Source organism: Podarcis vaucheri, assembly GCF_965113315.1.
Source record: "Podarcis vaucheri genome assembly, chromosome: 9".
In the NCBI taxonomy this organism is placed as follows: Eukaryota; Metazoa; Chordata; class Lepidosauria; order Squamata; family Lacertidae; genus Podarcis; species Podarcis vaucheri.
The window spans coordinates 29034503-29051907 of NC_138767.1; the positions used below are offsets into that span (position 1 = coordinate 29034503).

At 40.6% G+C, this 17405-nt stretch overlaps 1 protein-coding gene across 2 annotated transcripts in view; it reads left to right on the forward strand.

Moving 5' to 3' along the window:
- Positions 1–8266: 8266 nt before the first annotated feature.
- The window catches only part of SYNPO2 (synaptopodin 2), a 99141-nt gene continuing 90002 nt past the window's right edge, over positions 8267–17405 (forward strand). The window contains exon 1 of one of the 2 annotated variants that reach the window (XM_082236898.1): positions 8267–8554. In XM_082236898.1, the coding sequence (XP_082093024.1) occupies positions 8450–8554 (105 nt within the window). In that variant the 5' untranslated portion in view covers positions 8267–8449. The remainder of the gene's footprint in view (positions 8555–17405) is intronic. The other variant, XR_014223144.1, reaches the window with a different exon arrangement.

Consider the following 17405-nt stretch of genomic DNA (forward strand, 5'->3'; position numbering starts at 1 on the left):
AACCAACTAAGTTTGTTCTGGGTATGAGCTTTCCTGTGCATGCACACTTCTTCAGATAACATGCATGCACACGAAAGCTCATACCAATTACAAACTTAGTTGGTCTCTAAGGTGCTACTGGAAGGATTTTTTTTTTATTTTGTTTCAACTACGGCAGACTAACACGGCTACCCACATGCAACTATTATTATTATTATTATTATTATTATTATTATTATTTCCCACCCATGTGGCTGGGTTGCCCCAGCCAAAAATAAGAGAAGCTCATTGCTTCTCAAAGATTACTGTTGTCACCAATGTCTGCTGTTGTGACTTTTAACAGTGCTTGTTTTGCATGCATTTGTCAATCCACCTATAGAGAAAGTTTGCAGCGTTCAGGACGTTTTAGTTCAGAGAAGAGGTGGCATGACAGAAGTTTATAAAATTATGCATGGAGAAAGTGGATAGGGGTCACTCTCTAATGCTAGTACTTGTGGGCATCCAATGAAGGTGAATTCTTGGAGGATTCAGAACACAGAAAGAGGAAGTACTTTTTTTACATAGCTTGAACTATGAAACTTGTTCCCACAGGAGGCAGTGATGTCCACCAAGTGGATGGCTTCAAAAGAGGGTTGGACAAATTCATGGAGGAGAGAGCTATGGATGGCTGCTTGCCATGATGGCTATGCTCTGCCAGCCATAGTTGGAGGAAGCAATACTACTGAATACCAGTTGCTGGGAACCACAGGAGGGAGAGTACTTTCCCCTCAAATCCTGCTTGTTAGCCTCTCATCATGGGGCTGATGGGAGTTGTAGTTCAAAACATCTGGAGGGCAGCAGGCACATGAAGGCTGGGCTATCTTGTCATGCATCCCCTTTCCTGCACTGGCTAAATAAATAAATAAATAAATAAATATGCAGTTGCTGATTCCTCATCTCTGGAAATACTGTTAACCAGGTGTGTCTGCATCCTGAAGTAAAACATACAGGTTCTTTGATAGGCGAGAAAGAGAGCTAAAGGGAAAGTAGACAATCCATAGTTATTTTATTTAACAAACTTTGCATACTACTTGATTGTAAATAGAACCTATAAACTGTTTTTAAAAAAGCAAACACTTTGTCCGGACTTACCTCAGCCTTAGTTGAGCCATTTTTGAGATGGAGGATTTACACTGATGTCTCTCTGGCTGAGCCATAATGGGGAACTTCAGCTCAGGTGGAGATCTGCCTATATCCCCTTCATTCTGTCTGATATCATGTTTGGATTTCTCTCTCTAATCGTAGCAGTATATATTATCACCATCCTCACCACCCCATTATTTGCATGCTGCTTGTCCACAGACAACATATCGTCAAAGCAGCAAACAATTAGAACACACAAAATCAACAATTACAGGAGTAATTTCATAACAACAGCAATACAGTATATAACAAATGTAACAGCGAGCAATCCCCACCCCACAACTTTTCAGTACTATAAATATAGCAACATTACGCCTCCAGGCAGTAGCAAAACAATTGAGTTTAAAGATTTTGTCCTTGATGTTTCTGTTACTGCTGCTTTGCTTGCTACAAATTAGCCAAGAATCAAGTTAGTCTGATCAAATACTGTATCTAGGCCTCAGCTTCCACAAAGTATCACTACCCCTTTCACTTTGCCATTCAGGCAGCTGCTGAAGTCATGCTGTAACTCACAGTCCCTCTCCTACTGAATCTTCTTATGGGGAACCTTTCACCTTCCAGATGTTGTTGAACTACGGCTCCCATCTGCCCTAGTAAGCCTGGCCAAGCCTGATGGGAGTTGTAGTTCATCAACATCTGGAAGGCCAAAGGTTCCCACACCCATTATAAGGTTTCCAAACGCAAGGAGTGGGCAGCTGGAAACAATTTTCCCATCGTGGTATATATTTGATGATATAAATTTATAATCACAGTAATTAAGTTATTTAACAAAAATGTTGAAGATCCTTGAAGGTTAAGCTGAACGCTTGCTTTGCAAAACCATTACAAAATTATGCCATGTAAACAGTGATGTAATAGGCACCAATTTCCAACAGGTTCATAGTCTGCTTTGGAAAGCTTTCTATCTGTACAGACAGAATGTTTTAAATTCTCTTCTGGCTATTCCGGATTACATATTTTACTCTTTTCTTCTTTTGTAGCTAAGCACAACTGTCAAGCCGATATGCTAGTTTACAGGAGATAACATAAAAGAAAAGTGACACGGTCTGCTGATAATACCACATCTGTTAAGGTTTTATCCTACAGTTATTCCCAATTGACAACACAGAAGAGGAATGCAAGCTATTTAAGTAATTGCTCTAAGGATTAAAGGTGTGTTCCACAGGTGTTCCACATGTGAAGCTGAATTAGGGGAGTTGTTTCATGTTGTGGGGGGAAGGAGGAGAGATTTTAGTCAGGGAAGGAAAGATGCGTACCGCGGTTCCGAGGCCTGTTCTTTGATATAAGCAGTTCATTTTAAGAGCATTTTTGTGGTTATGTTTTATACTCCACAATATCCACAGATTTAGGAGGTAAAGTCACATGTGATTTGAAATGCAGGTATGTGGGCAAGACTGCCCCTTAATGCTGCAACTGAGCTAAATTTCAGAATAACCAGTTTAAAACAGACACACACACACACAGAGAGAGAGAGAGAGAGAGAGAGAGAGAGAGAGAGAATCATAGAACTGTAGAGTTGGAAGAGACCACGAGGGTCATTTAGTCCAACCCCCTGGAATGCAGGAATCTTTTGCCCAACATGGGACTCAAACCCAGGCCCCTGAGATTAAGAGTGTCCAGCTCCACCAACTGAGCTATCCCAGGTCAGGGTAAAGAGGCATTGTTGTTGTTTAGTCATTGAGTTGTGTCCGACTCTTCATGACCCCATGGACCAGAGCACGCCAGGCACTCCTGTCTTCCACTGCCTCCCACAGTTTGGTCAAACTCATGTTTGTAGCTTCAAGAACACTGTCCAACCATCTCGTCCTCTGTCGTCCCCTTCTCCTTGTGCCCTCTGTCTTTCCCAACATCGGGGTCTTTTCCAGGGAGTCTTCTCTTCTCATGAGGTGGCCAACGTATTGGAGCCTCAGCTTTAGGATCTGTCCTTCCAGCCAGCACTCAGGGCTCATTTCCTTAAGAATGGAAAGAGGCCTATCTTCAACCTATTATTATTTACATTTATTACTTGCCTTCCACCAGCTGGTCCCAGGGTGGCTTATAACCATTTCAAATTAAGAATTAAAAACAGTTAAAACAGATTACAATCACAAAAATAGGGGAAGTCCTCAAAACACACACCTCAGGTTTCAAAGGCCAGGGTAAAGAAGTGAGTCTTCAACATTTGCTAAAAGCGGTATAATTTAAAAGCTAGATGGGGAGGGAATTCCACAACTCATGACAAAAAACTATACAATGAAGGTGTCAGATGCACTTCCATGGTGGTGGGGAATGAACAGTGGCAGAACCACCTTTTTACAGCGTGCCACCAAATGCCCATAAAGTGCATGTGAGAGACAAATATGTGACACTAAGCAGAGAAAAAGCTGGCAAGAAGCAGACACAAGACCTTCTGCCACTTATGACTCCCCCCCCAACCCCCCGACTTCTCTCAGCCCAGGGCCAAAGCTACCAAGCAGCACTCTGGAAGGGACAGCAGAATTGGCTTGGGTGGGGGCTTTACCTGCTTCTCTATCTCCTGTTTGCTTGCTCACAGTGGTGATGCATCCTCCTTCACATGGCAGCCACACACACACACACACACACACACACACACACACACACACTGTGTTTGTGTGTGCATTGACCTCTGCTTTTGCACAATCAGAAACTGTCACCAGACTAGAATGGGACTCCAGGACAAGGAGTGGCAGCCTCTGGGGTCTTTGCATGCCAGGTAGGAATGGATCAGCTGCAGTTTCCAAGCAGCCTTTCTGTTCTCCACTGTGAGGGGCAGCACTGTTTTGTTATAGCTCCCACCCCTCCTGCTCTGACTAGTTAGCCAAGGAGTGTGTGCCTTGAGAGAGTCACAAAAGAGGCCAATTCTTATTTAATATATCGGCCAGAAATCCACTCATGCAATGAGTTAACCAGCTTTCTGGTGTCTCATTCAGCACAGATCCCTGCTCAGATCTCATAAGCCTAAATTGCAGGCCAGGATTGCAGCCAAAATTAATTGCAGATACTTGCCTCAAACTTCAGTTTCTCAGAGCACATGACAAGATTCGGAAAACAAACTCAAGTGTGTGGGTAAAGGGCCTGAATCATAATCAAAACAAAAAGCATCACACATTATAAATTTTAAAGAGATTTTGTGATGTGTGTGTTTTTAAAAGCAATTCAGTTTATCTTTGAAGAGTCAGTTTATGACTTTAAACTCTAGAAAGTTGAAACAGTCATTGAAACAGTCCCTCACAGGTCTCTGGATGGATGATTACGACACATAGAATCATAGAGTTGGAAGAGACCCAGAGGATTATCTAGCCAAGAGTAGGGATCTTCAGACTTGGGGTTCAAATATAGACCTCCAACCTCTTTTGTTTGGCCCTGTGGGTTCTCCCAGTGGCCTTGCTGCATGTCCTCAGGTGCTTCCACCTGGCTGGAATGTGTCCTTGAACTGTGGAAAGGTAATGCCTCTTGTTTGGGTGCATAAAAATCTCTAGACTTGTGCATGGCTGGCTGCTGGAATATAACACTGTGTACAAAGGTAAGATCTACATCCATTAGTCTCCTCACTTTTTGCTTCTGGCCCTTCCCACAACTAGAATGTACCTTCTGGAAAGTTGCTCATTGGGGAATGAGGCCTTCAGACTGAAAAAAGTTTCCCATCCTGGTATAAAAGGTAAAAAGCACCAGAATTTTGTTTCCTGAGAATCTTAAACTGTGTTTCTTAACTGGTAGAAGAGCCTCTTTTCTACTGCACAAGTCACTGAAATACTGTATTTCCTCAGTAATTTGTTTAACATACATTTTGATCTCTGTTTTAGCTTTTACAGTAAGACAGCTGTTGATGCTTTTGCAATGAAGCATTTTCCGATTTATGTACAGTAACGCATAAATCCCAAAAGAATCCGGCAAAGAATGTGGAAAGAGATAAAGATAGCATTAAAAGCAAGATATACCAATAAATGAAAAATTTAGATAGTCGTATATGGTAACTGGAATTATGGATGCTCAATAAGAAGTAATTCGTAGAGATAATAAGGCTATGAGAACTACTTTTTAAACCCCTCTTGTGGGACTCACATTCTTAGAATGAATATTTCGCTGCAAGTTGTGTACTTATGTGACAAATGGCCTCACATTTTGATGAAGTGCATGGGTGTGATACACCAATCTTCATACTGAATCTCAGAAATCCCTCTGTTGGGTTCACTAGGCATGGCTTTAGTAATTTGGAAAAGAAATGGGAGAGTGCTGTTTCGCCTGGAATTGCCATCTTTTACAACTCACTTTTTATACTAACCAGACAATGGTTTGGATCCAGAATGAATTAATTGCTTAGTTCCCTTTTGAAATAAATTAGATTTTAGTCATAACTAATTTTACCCATTGATTTTAATCAGAATTAAAATCAATTAACTTAGACTGGATGAAAGGCAATGTCATCACTAGTCTATTCTAGAATTGTCTGTGTTGCCCTCTTATTCCCCCAGTCCCAAGATATAGTTTGTAGCTGCCACCCTCCCCACCCAAAAAACATGCAATTGTAGGCACAAGCCTGTCCAATGTAAAACGGTGAATTTGTGTTGATGCTTTAAAGTGCTTCTGTGCATTTAATTAGAAGTTTCCTTTCTGGAAGGCATAGCGTTCTCTTTTTCTTATTGCCTCCTCCAGCACAGCTAGCATTACTAATAAGTAACTGCTGAATTTCCCCTTAAGGTTCCCATTTTCTTGTTCCTCACAGTGTAAAACTACTGGTTTCATTTCACTTTGCCTTTTTTCCCTTATCTTTATAGTAAAACAGCACAATTTCACGTTGATTCTATTTTACATTAGCTACTAAGTATTAACGCATTATGTGTTAATACCCAGTAGTGGTGCCCACCCTGTGGAATGCCCTCCCATCAGATGTCAAGCATATGAGTGATTATATAACCTTTAGGAGACATCTGAAGGCAGCCCTGTATAGGGAAGCTTTTTAAGGTTTAATGTTTTACTATGTTTTAATATACAGTATTGTGTCAGCTGCCCAGAGTGGCTGGGGAAACCCAGTCAGATGGGTGGGGTACAAATAATAAATTATTATTATTATTATTAAGACTGTAAAATTTCCTTGCTTTCCCTTATTTTTATAGTAAAATACGGTAGTACTTTTCCACAAAAAATATAAAAGAAAAAGTGAAAAGAAATAAGCAATCAACACACACTTCTCCTGGCAGGAACTGGTTAATAACAGGACAATTAAGGAACAATTTATCAGTAGTAAGGAGCAGTTTATCAGAAAAGCAATGCTTAAGCAGCCATACAGGGCCCCAGTGCACAAGGAAACCCAGAAGCAGCCAAAGCACTCCTTCTCTCACAAATATAAGGCCTATTTAGACATTGTCATACCCTCCAACATTCCTCAGGATTTTTCTCACTCTCCCCAACTAAACGTCTTTGACCCATCATTGTTTTGTCGCATCCCCCCCCCCCCGACCACCCGAGCGTTTCCTATCAGGAGGAGGGTGAGTGCCACAAATGAGACACAGCACACATGCTCTACACTGTCCTGAGAAAACCCCTTAACCCTGATTTTAATTTATTTTATTATTTAGTAGATTTACGAAAAAAGAAAACACACACACCCAGTTAATACATTTTAGAAAGGGGCAAGATTAGACACAGACGCACAAAGCATTTTTAAAAAAATCAAGACTCCTTGTACTCCAATCTCCCTTTCTTCCTACTCGCATCAGCAATTCGTTTTGCTAAAGGACCATTTTGATAAGAGCTGCCATTAACCCTAGTACAGTGGTACCTCGAGTTATGAACGCCTCAGGTTACAAACGCTTCAGGTTACAAACTCTGCTAACCTGGAAGAGTTGCCTCAAGTTGAGAACTTTGCCCCAGGATGAGAATGGAAATCGTGTGCTGGCAGTGCAGCGGCAGCAAGAGGCCCCATTAGCGAAAGCACGTCTCTAGTTAAGAACAGTTTCAGGTTAAGAACGGACGTCCGGAACAAATTAAGTTTGTAACTAGAGATACCACTGTACATGGTCAGATAGTCATCCATCAAATCCTGTTCTTGTAAATGCCATTTCACTACATCCCTTTGTAGGCCCAGTTTCTGTTACAGTCCTAGATATCCCCTGAGTCTGATACACTTACACAAAGCATAGGTGTTTAAATTTTACAATTGCCTTCAAGACTTGAGAATTTTAAAATAATGCATTTGAGATATTTTTTTCTGGCTGGGCTCTGTGGATTTGTGTTGGTCACCATGGCTTATCATTCAGTGCATGAGCCTGACTGAGGCAACACGTCCCCTGTCTGTGCTCGTCTTGCCCTTAGATCCCTCCAAACACCGTTGTTATTAGCATAACACCTTTGTGTGTGGGATTTCCTGCCCCTCCCTTCCACTGTGCGATCCTCCTCCCAATTGGTTCATCACCAACTCTTCTGAAACCCTGATGTCACATGCCAAGTAAATCCAATATTTAAGACCTGCCTGTTTGGAGTGCATTCATCACGGAGCAAAATGCATTTGGTACCCTTCTTTGGTAGGAGAAAAGCCATTATGGCAGCCTTAGATGTTTTCTGGTTAGAAATCCTGTAAAGTCTTTAATGGAGAGAGAAGGCCACATGTGCGAAAACCTTTGGAAGACCAGGGCGCTGCTTAATCATTGTAATAATCCCATGAATGTGAATAGCATTGTTGCTACTCCATTCTCAGTGGGACATTTCAATAAAGTGTATATAAGAGAAGAGGGCAGTGGGGGTGAACCCATCTCTTCCCAATATATATATACACACTTTGTTTGGATTAGGAGAATACAAAACGTGCTGCGATTGTAACTTAACAAGCCTGGTAACATTTACAAAAGTAAACTCTCTGTCTGGGGGAGATTTACAAGTCCTCGTCTCTGCTGTTTTGATTTAGTTGTCATGGGCAAATGCTCTTGGGTTTAAATATAGCCTTTTCTGCCTCATGGTCAAATAGTCCCTTTCGTTTGTGCTTCCTTGACATCATTTTGCTTTGCCATGAAGGTGGGCTGAGCAGAGCCAACTGACGAAAGAGTGGGCTGTTCCCTTGATCCGGGAAAACTCCCTCGCTTTCAGTCAATGACTATGCTACAGAGTGCAGTGTGCAGGCAGTGTCAGCAGGAGCGAGCTTGCGCCTCTTTCTCTCTCTCCCTTTCTAACACCAAACGGGAAGGCAAGCTTCAAGTTCAGTGAACATCCGCAGCATCTAGGATTTCTCTCTCTTTCCCCCCACCTCAAATTACTTCTGCAAATGAATACTGCCTAACCTCCCCAAGGAAAAAAAATGGGTACTGGGGATTATATCTGCATCACCATGACTGGAGGAGCACCCTGGGGCTTTAGACTTCAAGGTGGCAAGGAAGAAAAGCAGCCTTTGCAGATTGCCAAGGTAGGATGGTGAGAATGTCTTTATCAATGTTTTGTGAAAAGGAAAGTATCTGCAGGATGTTTTGTTTCCTTGGGAGAGGGGTTAGTATGTCTAGTTGAGAAATCTTGATGAAGGTTATATTCCGGCTCCAGATTTAGGTTTGGGTTAATGGAATTCTCAAGTGTATTCTTAAGTAGTTGAGTTTAATTTTAAAAAGCTAACATTTCTGAAAGTTTCTTATGTGGATCAAAGTACAAAGGTTTCCTCCTGCCTTGCAGAAAAATACCCAAGTCCTATGAGATGCTGATGGCTTTTAGCTCCTGTTGAACTTGCTGAGTGGTGTTGAAAGAACTCTGTACAGTTAGGACTCTGGGACTTCAACTAGCAAGCCCTCCTTTGATGAGAGATTTGTGACACTTTCCTTCTAGTCTTCTTGGCAAAGGAACGAATGCATGGCTGCGAAAGAGAAAATGTGCTTACCGTTTTGAGGAATCTTGGAAAGCATGTTGATGAAACTGTTGCTTAATATTTATCAGCCTCACACCAGCCTGAATTGCTTTTATGAGATGCTGCTTATGTCCTGATGTATATTTAATAATTTGTAGGAGATTTGTGATCTGCGTTATGGATCATGTGAGAAGTTACTCTGCAATCTTCTGCATTTTCAGGAGTTTTGTTTGGGGGGTGGGAATCATGTTTTAGAACTGTTTTAAAAAAAGAATCTGAGAATTACTTAGGGTGCCATTTTATTGTGTTTGGGGAGCAACTTGTGTTTACCATTGAATACGACACTTCTATGTCCATAATGCTTGAGAGAGTAAGTTTTAGATTTAATTTTGGATTACTTACTATAAATCAGAACATCTTAACTTGAAGAAATAGGTAGGCTGAGGCAGCCCTATCCTATGCATATTTACTTAGAAGGAAATGACAATGCTATCTAAACTAATTTTGGAGCAAGTTGAGTGAATTCAGTGAGACAAATATATTGCATGACTTCACTTAGGATCAAGCATTATTTAATTCAATCAAATTTACTTCTGAGTAAACATGCATAAGATTATGTTTCAATAAGAAAGGAAAAGAGAATGAGGAACTTTCATTGTCTTCTAGTTCTTCTAAACAGGTAACTAAGAATATGATGCCTGTTTAAAATGGATGCGACGCTCAAGACAACTTTGTTCAGCCCTGTTAGGCCAGTTTGTTTTTTCAAATAGTTAAGCAAAATAACTTGGAAGTATAAGATTACAAATATGTTTTAAAAGTTTTCCTCTGTTTGTAAAGAACATTGCCTCACTCTATATGAAAAAATACACTAGCTTTTTCTTAAACAGTGGTTCTAGGCAGTTCATATGTACAAATATCATATGCATGTATCATGATATTTGATTATTAAACATTCTGGCAACATACTAGTAGATTTCTTTTTGAGAGAGAAAAGCTTCCCATGTCTTGAATGTAGCTGCTGCTTTGCAAGAGATAGCAGAATCCTGCCACCTAGTGAAACTTTTGTGAGAGAAAGCAATAGAAACTATTTAAATAAAATAGATTGTGGTGGGGGACCACAGTCTAAAAGTGAAACAAGAATCTATGCAAAGGGATAATCAGATCTGAGGGATAAGAAACAAAGATATTGCATCCTTGGGACTTCATTATGAGGTAGGCAGTTGCATACATTCAATTTTATCCAAATCAAGCATAACTGGTAATTTTGTGTTCTATTATTCCTATCACTAGGGATGTAACAATTGCCATTCTGGATCGAACCATTATCCATTTAGACCAGCATTTATTTTCTGATAGCAGCCTTGTGGGAACTCACAAAGTAGCCACTCTCTGTTCTTTCTCTTTGCTTTCTGGATTTTGGAGGCAATACTGCTTCTTTACATGGACGTGTTTCTTAGTGAGCACACCTCCTAGTCTTTTCAAGGACGATTCTTCATATGTACACCAAATCCCAAAAAATAAAATATTTAAATAGTAATCTAAGCTAATGTCTTAGATGACCACAAATTGTGGCAGTGAATTCCATAGAATCATGGACCTATTGCATGAAAAAGTGTTTCAAAAGTATATTTGGAGAAAATACTCTGAAATGAATGGGAGGCTACTCAGCAATTGTACTTGGGGGTATCATTTCATTGAAACCTGTGGAATCAACAGTTGAGTGAAATAAACTATAGCACACTAAAGCTTAGACTATAATAAACGTCTTAGTCTTCAAGGTGCATTCAATTTTGGATTTGGCTCAAACTAGTGTTGATGGAGAAATAAGATGCATTTCACATTCACAGGTGAATTTAGCAAATCTGCACTTTCTGAAACACTAAGCGAACTGAAATACAGCCATCACTCGAAAGTTACGATCTCCCCAATGTGGCAATCTCCAGCCAAGAAAATGTACAAAAATGCACATATTAGTGAAAATAACATGCAGAAATGCAAAGCATTATGGAAAACTGCTTGCAAAACTGCATATTTGTTAAAAGCCACAGACAAGTGTATTTACTAGGAGAAATCCACACTAAAATGCTGAAGAATTTAAATAAGATTTTTTAAAATTTAAGATTGGGAAAACGAAAAAAAAGAGAGAACAGAAAATTGATAGGTTCATCCACTCGAGTCCAAAATGGCTGCTGATCTGAAGGCACTGAGATCTAGCAGAGGCTACTCACTGGAAGAAGGGAGTAGGGAGGTGCTTCTTGCTAATGTGAGCAAGGCTTTGGACTAGGATCTCTTCAACTCCCCACTTGCCCATGAAGCTCACTGGGTCACCTTGGGCCAGTCACTGCTTCTCATCTTATCCTAACCTACTTCACAGGATTGTTGTGGGGATCAAATGTGGTGGGTCAGAACCATGTATTCCACCTTGAGTTCCTTAGATTTAAAAGTTTGTTATAAATACAGTGTCAGGGAACTGACATCGGAGCTAGAGGCGGAGGGAAGGCTCTCAAATGATGCTGGAGAAGGGCCCAGCAGGGAGAGAGGCAGCTCCGCAGATGGGGAAGCAAATCAGCGCAACACCAGGGATATAGAGGGGCTGATGGGGGAATTGGCGAGAGGGCTCCAGGACTCTTCACCAGCAGGGAGAGCACGGGTCCTCTGCTACCCACGCCCACCCTGCGCAGAAGACTTCCGCGCAGAGAGAGTAGGAGGAGACTGGGTGTCAAACAACTTTTATGTTGGAAAAGATTTAAGAAACGCCCACTGACGGATTCTGCTAGCGACTGAGGCAGCCACAAAGTGAAGGGCTGTCCAGACTGAAAGTTTTAGCAAGGCAACAAAGCCTGGAGAGGCAGCAACTTACGCACGAGCAACCCATACACATTACATACAGTAAATAAATTGCAATCTCCCCTTCCCTCTACAGAGTCCCAGACCTGCTCTAGAGCACCTCCCAGCCCTCTGGAAAACTTTTCCAGAGGGGTACGGAGGGAAGAAGAAATTGACACACACAAAAAGAGCCTCCACTAAAAGATAACTCCACCAAAAGCGTAACTCTGGATCCAACCCTTTGTCATTTTTGGCTGCATGCAAACAAAGAAATAAAAGCAAGAAAAAAGGGAGAATAGCATTTTGATAGGCCCATGATAGAATATTAGAATCCCCTCAAGTGATTCCCAGCTCCACTCCAGTTCAGTGCTTCACTTTGCTGTCCTCTTTTTGTCAACACTATTGGCCCGAGCCATAGGCTGTAATATAAAACAAATGAGATGAAATGCTTTTAATTTCTTGTTTAAAAAATAGCAAGCTTGGGAAAAGGGGGCTTGTTTGAAGCAACCCTCTCACACACAAAAATCCATGATAGCCATGGGACTCTCTTGGGTTCTAATCTTTCCCAGCATACTATTTCCCAGCATACTATTTGCCTATGAGGGAGAGGGAAGACTGCCAAACTTCCTGTATGTTCTGATATTGAGATTTCCCAAGAGAACTAGTGACTCAGCAAACCTTCTAAGTATCCTCTTCTAACATCTAGGCTGTTATATGGAATTATAGGGTCCCAGGCCTGCCCGGCACTGAAAACTTCTTGAAGTGCTTCAATCTGTTTTTCTCTCCCCTCTTCTGTCCTCCTGGATATATGCACACTGGGATAAGGACCCAAGCATTTGATTTAGACCAGGGTTTGGGAAGCTGTGGCCTTTCAAATGTTGATCCCCTCCCAGCCATCATGGATAATGGTCAGAACCTGATAGACCATTAAACTGATCACATGGGGAAGACCCATATGATCCAACCCAGCTCTGTGGCTAGAATATACACAAGTGCCCTCCTGTGATGAGGTTAAATCATGGGAAAGTGGCTTCCACTCTGGCGGTAGTATGTATGGAAAGGAGGCAAGAGTGTAGCAAAGTTCTAACTCACAGGTCTAAATAATATTCCTCTGGGTTGTACCTACTCTGAAGGTGTTAAAATGTTTATTTGAAGAAATTCCAAGCCATGTAAGAATAAAAGATAAATAAATGAAAGAGCAGTTTTATATGAACAATAGTGTTCCTATGACAGTTGTGCATATCATATTGAGGGTTGTTGTTTTTTGACAGCCATTATCTAATCTTTGTGTTACCCTTAACAATGAGCAGTTTTTCTTCTTCTCGTGTAAACTCATCTGTCTTTTGGGCATTGTACCAAATAAGCAATCATGCTAATGCAATGCTAGTTAACTGTGCGGCAGCCAATGGAAACATATTTGTATCCAAACAGACATGTGAGAGTGTGAAGAAATAAAATAAAGGATATATAAACTTTTTAAAAGGTGCACATAGCAATCAAAGATAGAGTCTTAATAGGGCCAAATCTCTTCAATATGTGTAGTAAATATACCTAGTTAGGAACAGGACTAGAGTTGAAATAGCCATGAAGCTCACTGAGTGACCTTTGACCAGGCATCCTCTCACACCCTAATGTTCCTCTCAGGTTTGTTATGAGAGCTGTCCAAACTGAGTCATAGTGTCAAGATGGAAGCAACTACTGGCCTTTCTAAATGAATATTGTCCTACTACCACCTTGAGAGATCTTTGCATTCAAATATCCCAGTCCATAATGGAGTAAATCCAAAGTATTCAGACTCCACAATATTTGGGCCAGCTGAGGTCACTAAATCAATGGGGTAAATGTGGATTAAATCCATTCATTCTAGTTTACTGTGCATGGACTAGATTGGAATAAACCTTTCTGGTTAGGCCAGTCTATTATTCTGAACAAGGATGGAAGATTTACAGTCCAAATTTGGGTAACTGAAATGATTCATGTTCGTCATTACATTTGTTGGGTTCTTTTTTCTGCATGACATTCACTTTTGTATCACTTGCTTCAAAGGCTAGCTGCCAAATTTAATTGGCCCGGTTTTTAAAAGCATATGGAAATAATCTGGAAGGCAAGAATAATTTCATGGCTAATGAAACTAGGAGGGAAATCAAGTCCCAGGCAAGAAAATAATAATAATTTAGCTGTCTTCTAGGACAGTAGTAAAAAGATGGCACTAGATCAGTATACGAGTGTACATTTTAGCTTGCTATTACATAAGAACAAATGCAATGAACAAGCTGTAATTTGAAGTCTGTATCTTATGCATAAGCAAGGGTAAAGTAACTTCTGAAAACACCTGGGTCATGATTCATCTCCATGATTCATGAGACCACATGCTTGGGAATGTTGGTCGGCAAAGTGCCCAGCAGAGTTCTATTCTATTGTGTCCATCCTGATGGACTGCTTCTTCATTCATTCATCTTTTGGGGATGGATCATATGCCTTGTGATTAAGGTTTTGAATGTGAAGACTTGTGAAAATATACTGTAAGTTGCAATATAGGTCAATTCCTTCTGTAGTTAGCTCTGGTTTCACTACAACAAGGCTAGTGAACCGATGGCCTTCCAAATGTTGTTAGACTACTGTTCCTCTCATCCTTGACCATTGGCCATGGAACCCACAGTATAATGTTTAGCCACCCCTACACTACAATATAAAGACCACATTTGGAAGTCACATGGTTTAGGGCAACATAAAGAAACCAAGCCTTCTCCTGGGCATGAGAGCTCCACCTTCCCTTCATCCCTTCCCATGTAGCCAAGAGAGTTTGGAATGTTGCGTTTCCACTTTTAGTTAACTGTGTAGTCTGAACTGAGAACTGTGGTTAGCACTAACTATAGTTTCAGCAAGTCAGCTTTGGAAACTACTGTTTGACGAAAACTTGCTTGAAATTAGCCAGTTATTTTATTTGTCCAAAGGTAAAGTTGGTGTTAATCAGATGATGCTGTTAACTGCTAGATGTGAAAGCAAAGGCTCTTTAAATTCTCTCCCCAGCTACTTGTAGGAAGGGTGAGTTCCTTTCAGGGAAAATAGTGGGGTATAAATAAATAGAACCATGGATCAACATAATGTTTTAATCCAACCAAGTGTACACCCTTAACTGAGGGTTGGATATCTCAAGTCCACATTTAATAACTCCTGGAATAACTTCCCTGTTAGCATTACAGATGGAATTTAAGGATGGAATACTCAAGCAGACTGAGTACTGAAGTAGTAATACTTGTGACTGAATGAATGTTTGCTTGCAGTTTCAGTTTTTAATGGTCAAACAGCATTACCTAATCTGGTGCCCTTCAGATGCTTTGGACTCCCAACTCCCATCAGCTCCAGCTACTGTGGCCAACAGCTGGAGATTCTGGGAGCTGTAGTCCAAACTATCTGAAGAGTATCCGGCCAGGGAAGGCTGCTGTAAATAATATTAACAATAGGAAAAGAACTTTGGATGGATTGGCTGCTGAGTGGCTCTTGTGGTTTTCAGTGTCTCATGGGAACAATTTTGGCTAAAAGAGTGGTTTGAAATTCAGACCTACATTACTCTTCAGTGGGGAAAGCGTAACAGACCTTCCTCTATTGTGGCCATTGTTAAAACCAACTTGGGTGCATTATAAAATAATCTAATGAGAAGTGACGTGGTGAAATCTTTAGAAAGAACCGGGCACAGTGCAATAATTAGTTTGAGGTTTGGGGGAGACACTAATCCTTGTCCTTTATTTGAACAAACAAGGCATTGAAATAGTAACTGAGAACAAAGACATATTGCATGCATCTCTTGTTTGCCCCTCACTTGCTGTTTTCATCAGATTTTGATTTGCATAGCTGGCCTAGAAAAAAGCCCTCTTGAACACAATTAACAAAAACATACAGTTGGTACCACTAGGTGACACTAAAAATAAAACATCATCCGACTGCTTAAATCAGATAAAACACTTGGCTTTCGCCATTGTTGCTCAGTTAGGTCGTATGATCAGAGACAGAGGACGCTTCTGTAGATGGAAATTGTGGCAGAATTCAGCTGAATTTGGGACTTCTAGGTGAAGTCTTTGTTGAACTTGAAAACTACACAAACACAATTGCCAAATCCCAGTCCTAGGCATATACATATCTATAGAGCCTTTGGGCATAATATGTCCTATAAATTATAGTAGAAGATAGCAAAGAAAGCATTCCCTACCTTATGGGTATGTTGAAGGAAGAATAAAATTGGATAGATGGGTGCATGGTCCTATGAAGAGCAAGATAAAAAAGGGGATTAATAAAATAAGAAATAAACCTGTAGCGATTTTTAAACTTTAACCAATAGTTTTGAAGTAATATCACAATAAATCCCCTTCATTTCACATATCATTTGTTTGTTTATTTACTGCTTGATTGTAATGAAACCTCAAACCCAGTTTACAAAAAAGAGTAATAATAATAAAAATCAGTAAAAAACCCAATTATTTAAAAGTGGCTGGGGCATCCCAGCCAGATGGGTTGGATGATGAATGAATGAATGAAACAAATGACAAGCTAAAAACCAGATTAAAACGCATGCCAGCATTCAACATGCTTGGATAGACAAAGATGTTTCTAGACAGCACCAAAAAGAGATAGTGAAAGCACCTGCCTGATGTCAATAGGGAGTTCCAAAGTATGGGGGCTGCAATACTAAAAAGGACACAATTTCTTATAAATGCAGAACATTTATGTGGTCCTTCTTGAGCAATGGTCACATGTTTTGTCTACTGTATAAAATGCTAATGGACCATACCAATAGTTTTGGGGTTCCAATAAGATAAGTATACCCACGCAGCCATGACCTTGTCACTGCCAGCCATGCCTTAGGCCCATTCTGGTAAACTGCAGCAATACCATCATTAGGAGAGTGACTCCATAGTGACTCCATCATTAGGAGAGTGACTTCTTGATCACGCTGGTTGTTGCTGAGCTAGTGCCTATCTGATTGGTGCATGTGATCATGGGAAACAGGACAACCATGGAGCCTGTTTATTCATGTACCCTAGCTAGAATCTACAGCCCTGATAGCAAACTCCAGGATAGCTACCTCAGGATGGGAGCAACAGTCAGCACAATTTGGAACAGTGCCGTTCAGACCCGTGGGGATTTTGCCATTGGCTTTAGTGAGAGACTGGTGGAGTGCCCATTTGGGAAGGTCACCTAACTGGTTGGAACACCTGACAGTTCTTAGGTTACAAGAATCATAAACAAGCCATTTTCCATCCATTTCCTTGTATGCCATCAAGCAGAGTAACACTAGAATTAGCAGCCCTGAGTCTCAGACAACTACACATAAAGAAGCAGAAGGTTTATAAGAACGGAGATATAGAAGATTGATTATTATACATTGGCGGCACATAAACTTTTGGAAAAGAATTCCCTTGTTGAACACAAATATTTTATTAATGATTCTATGCAGCTCTATAAGGGAAAGGTAAGTTTCAGGTCAAAATAATAAAAGGAACAGGAAACGGCACACATCTTAACTTTATTTTCATTTACAATGGTAATTACTTCTGACATCTGTTTAAAGGCTATCCAGTCCTTTAAAGTCTGTTTCCTGGAG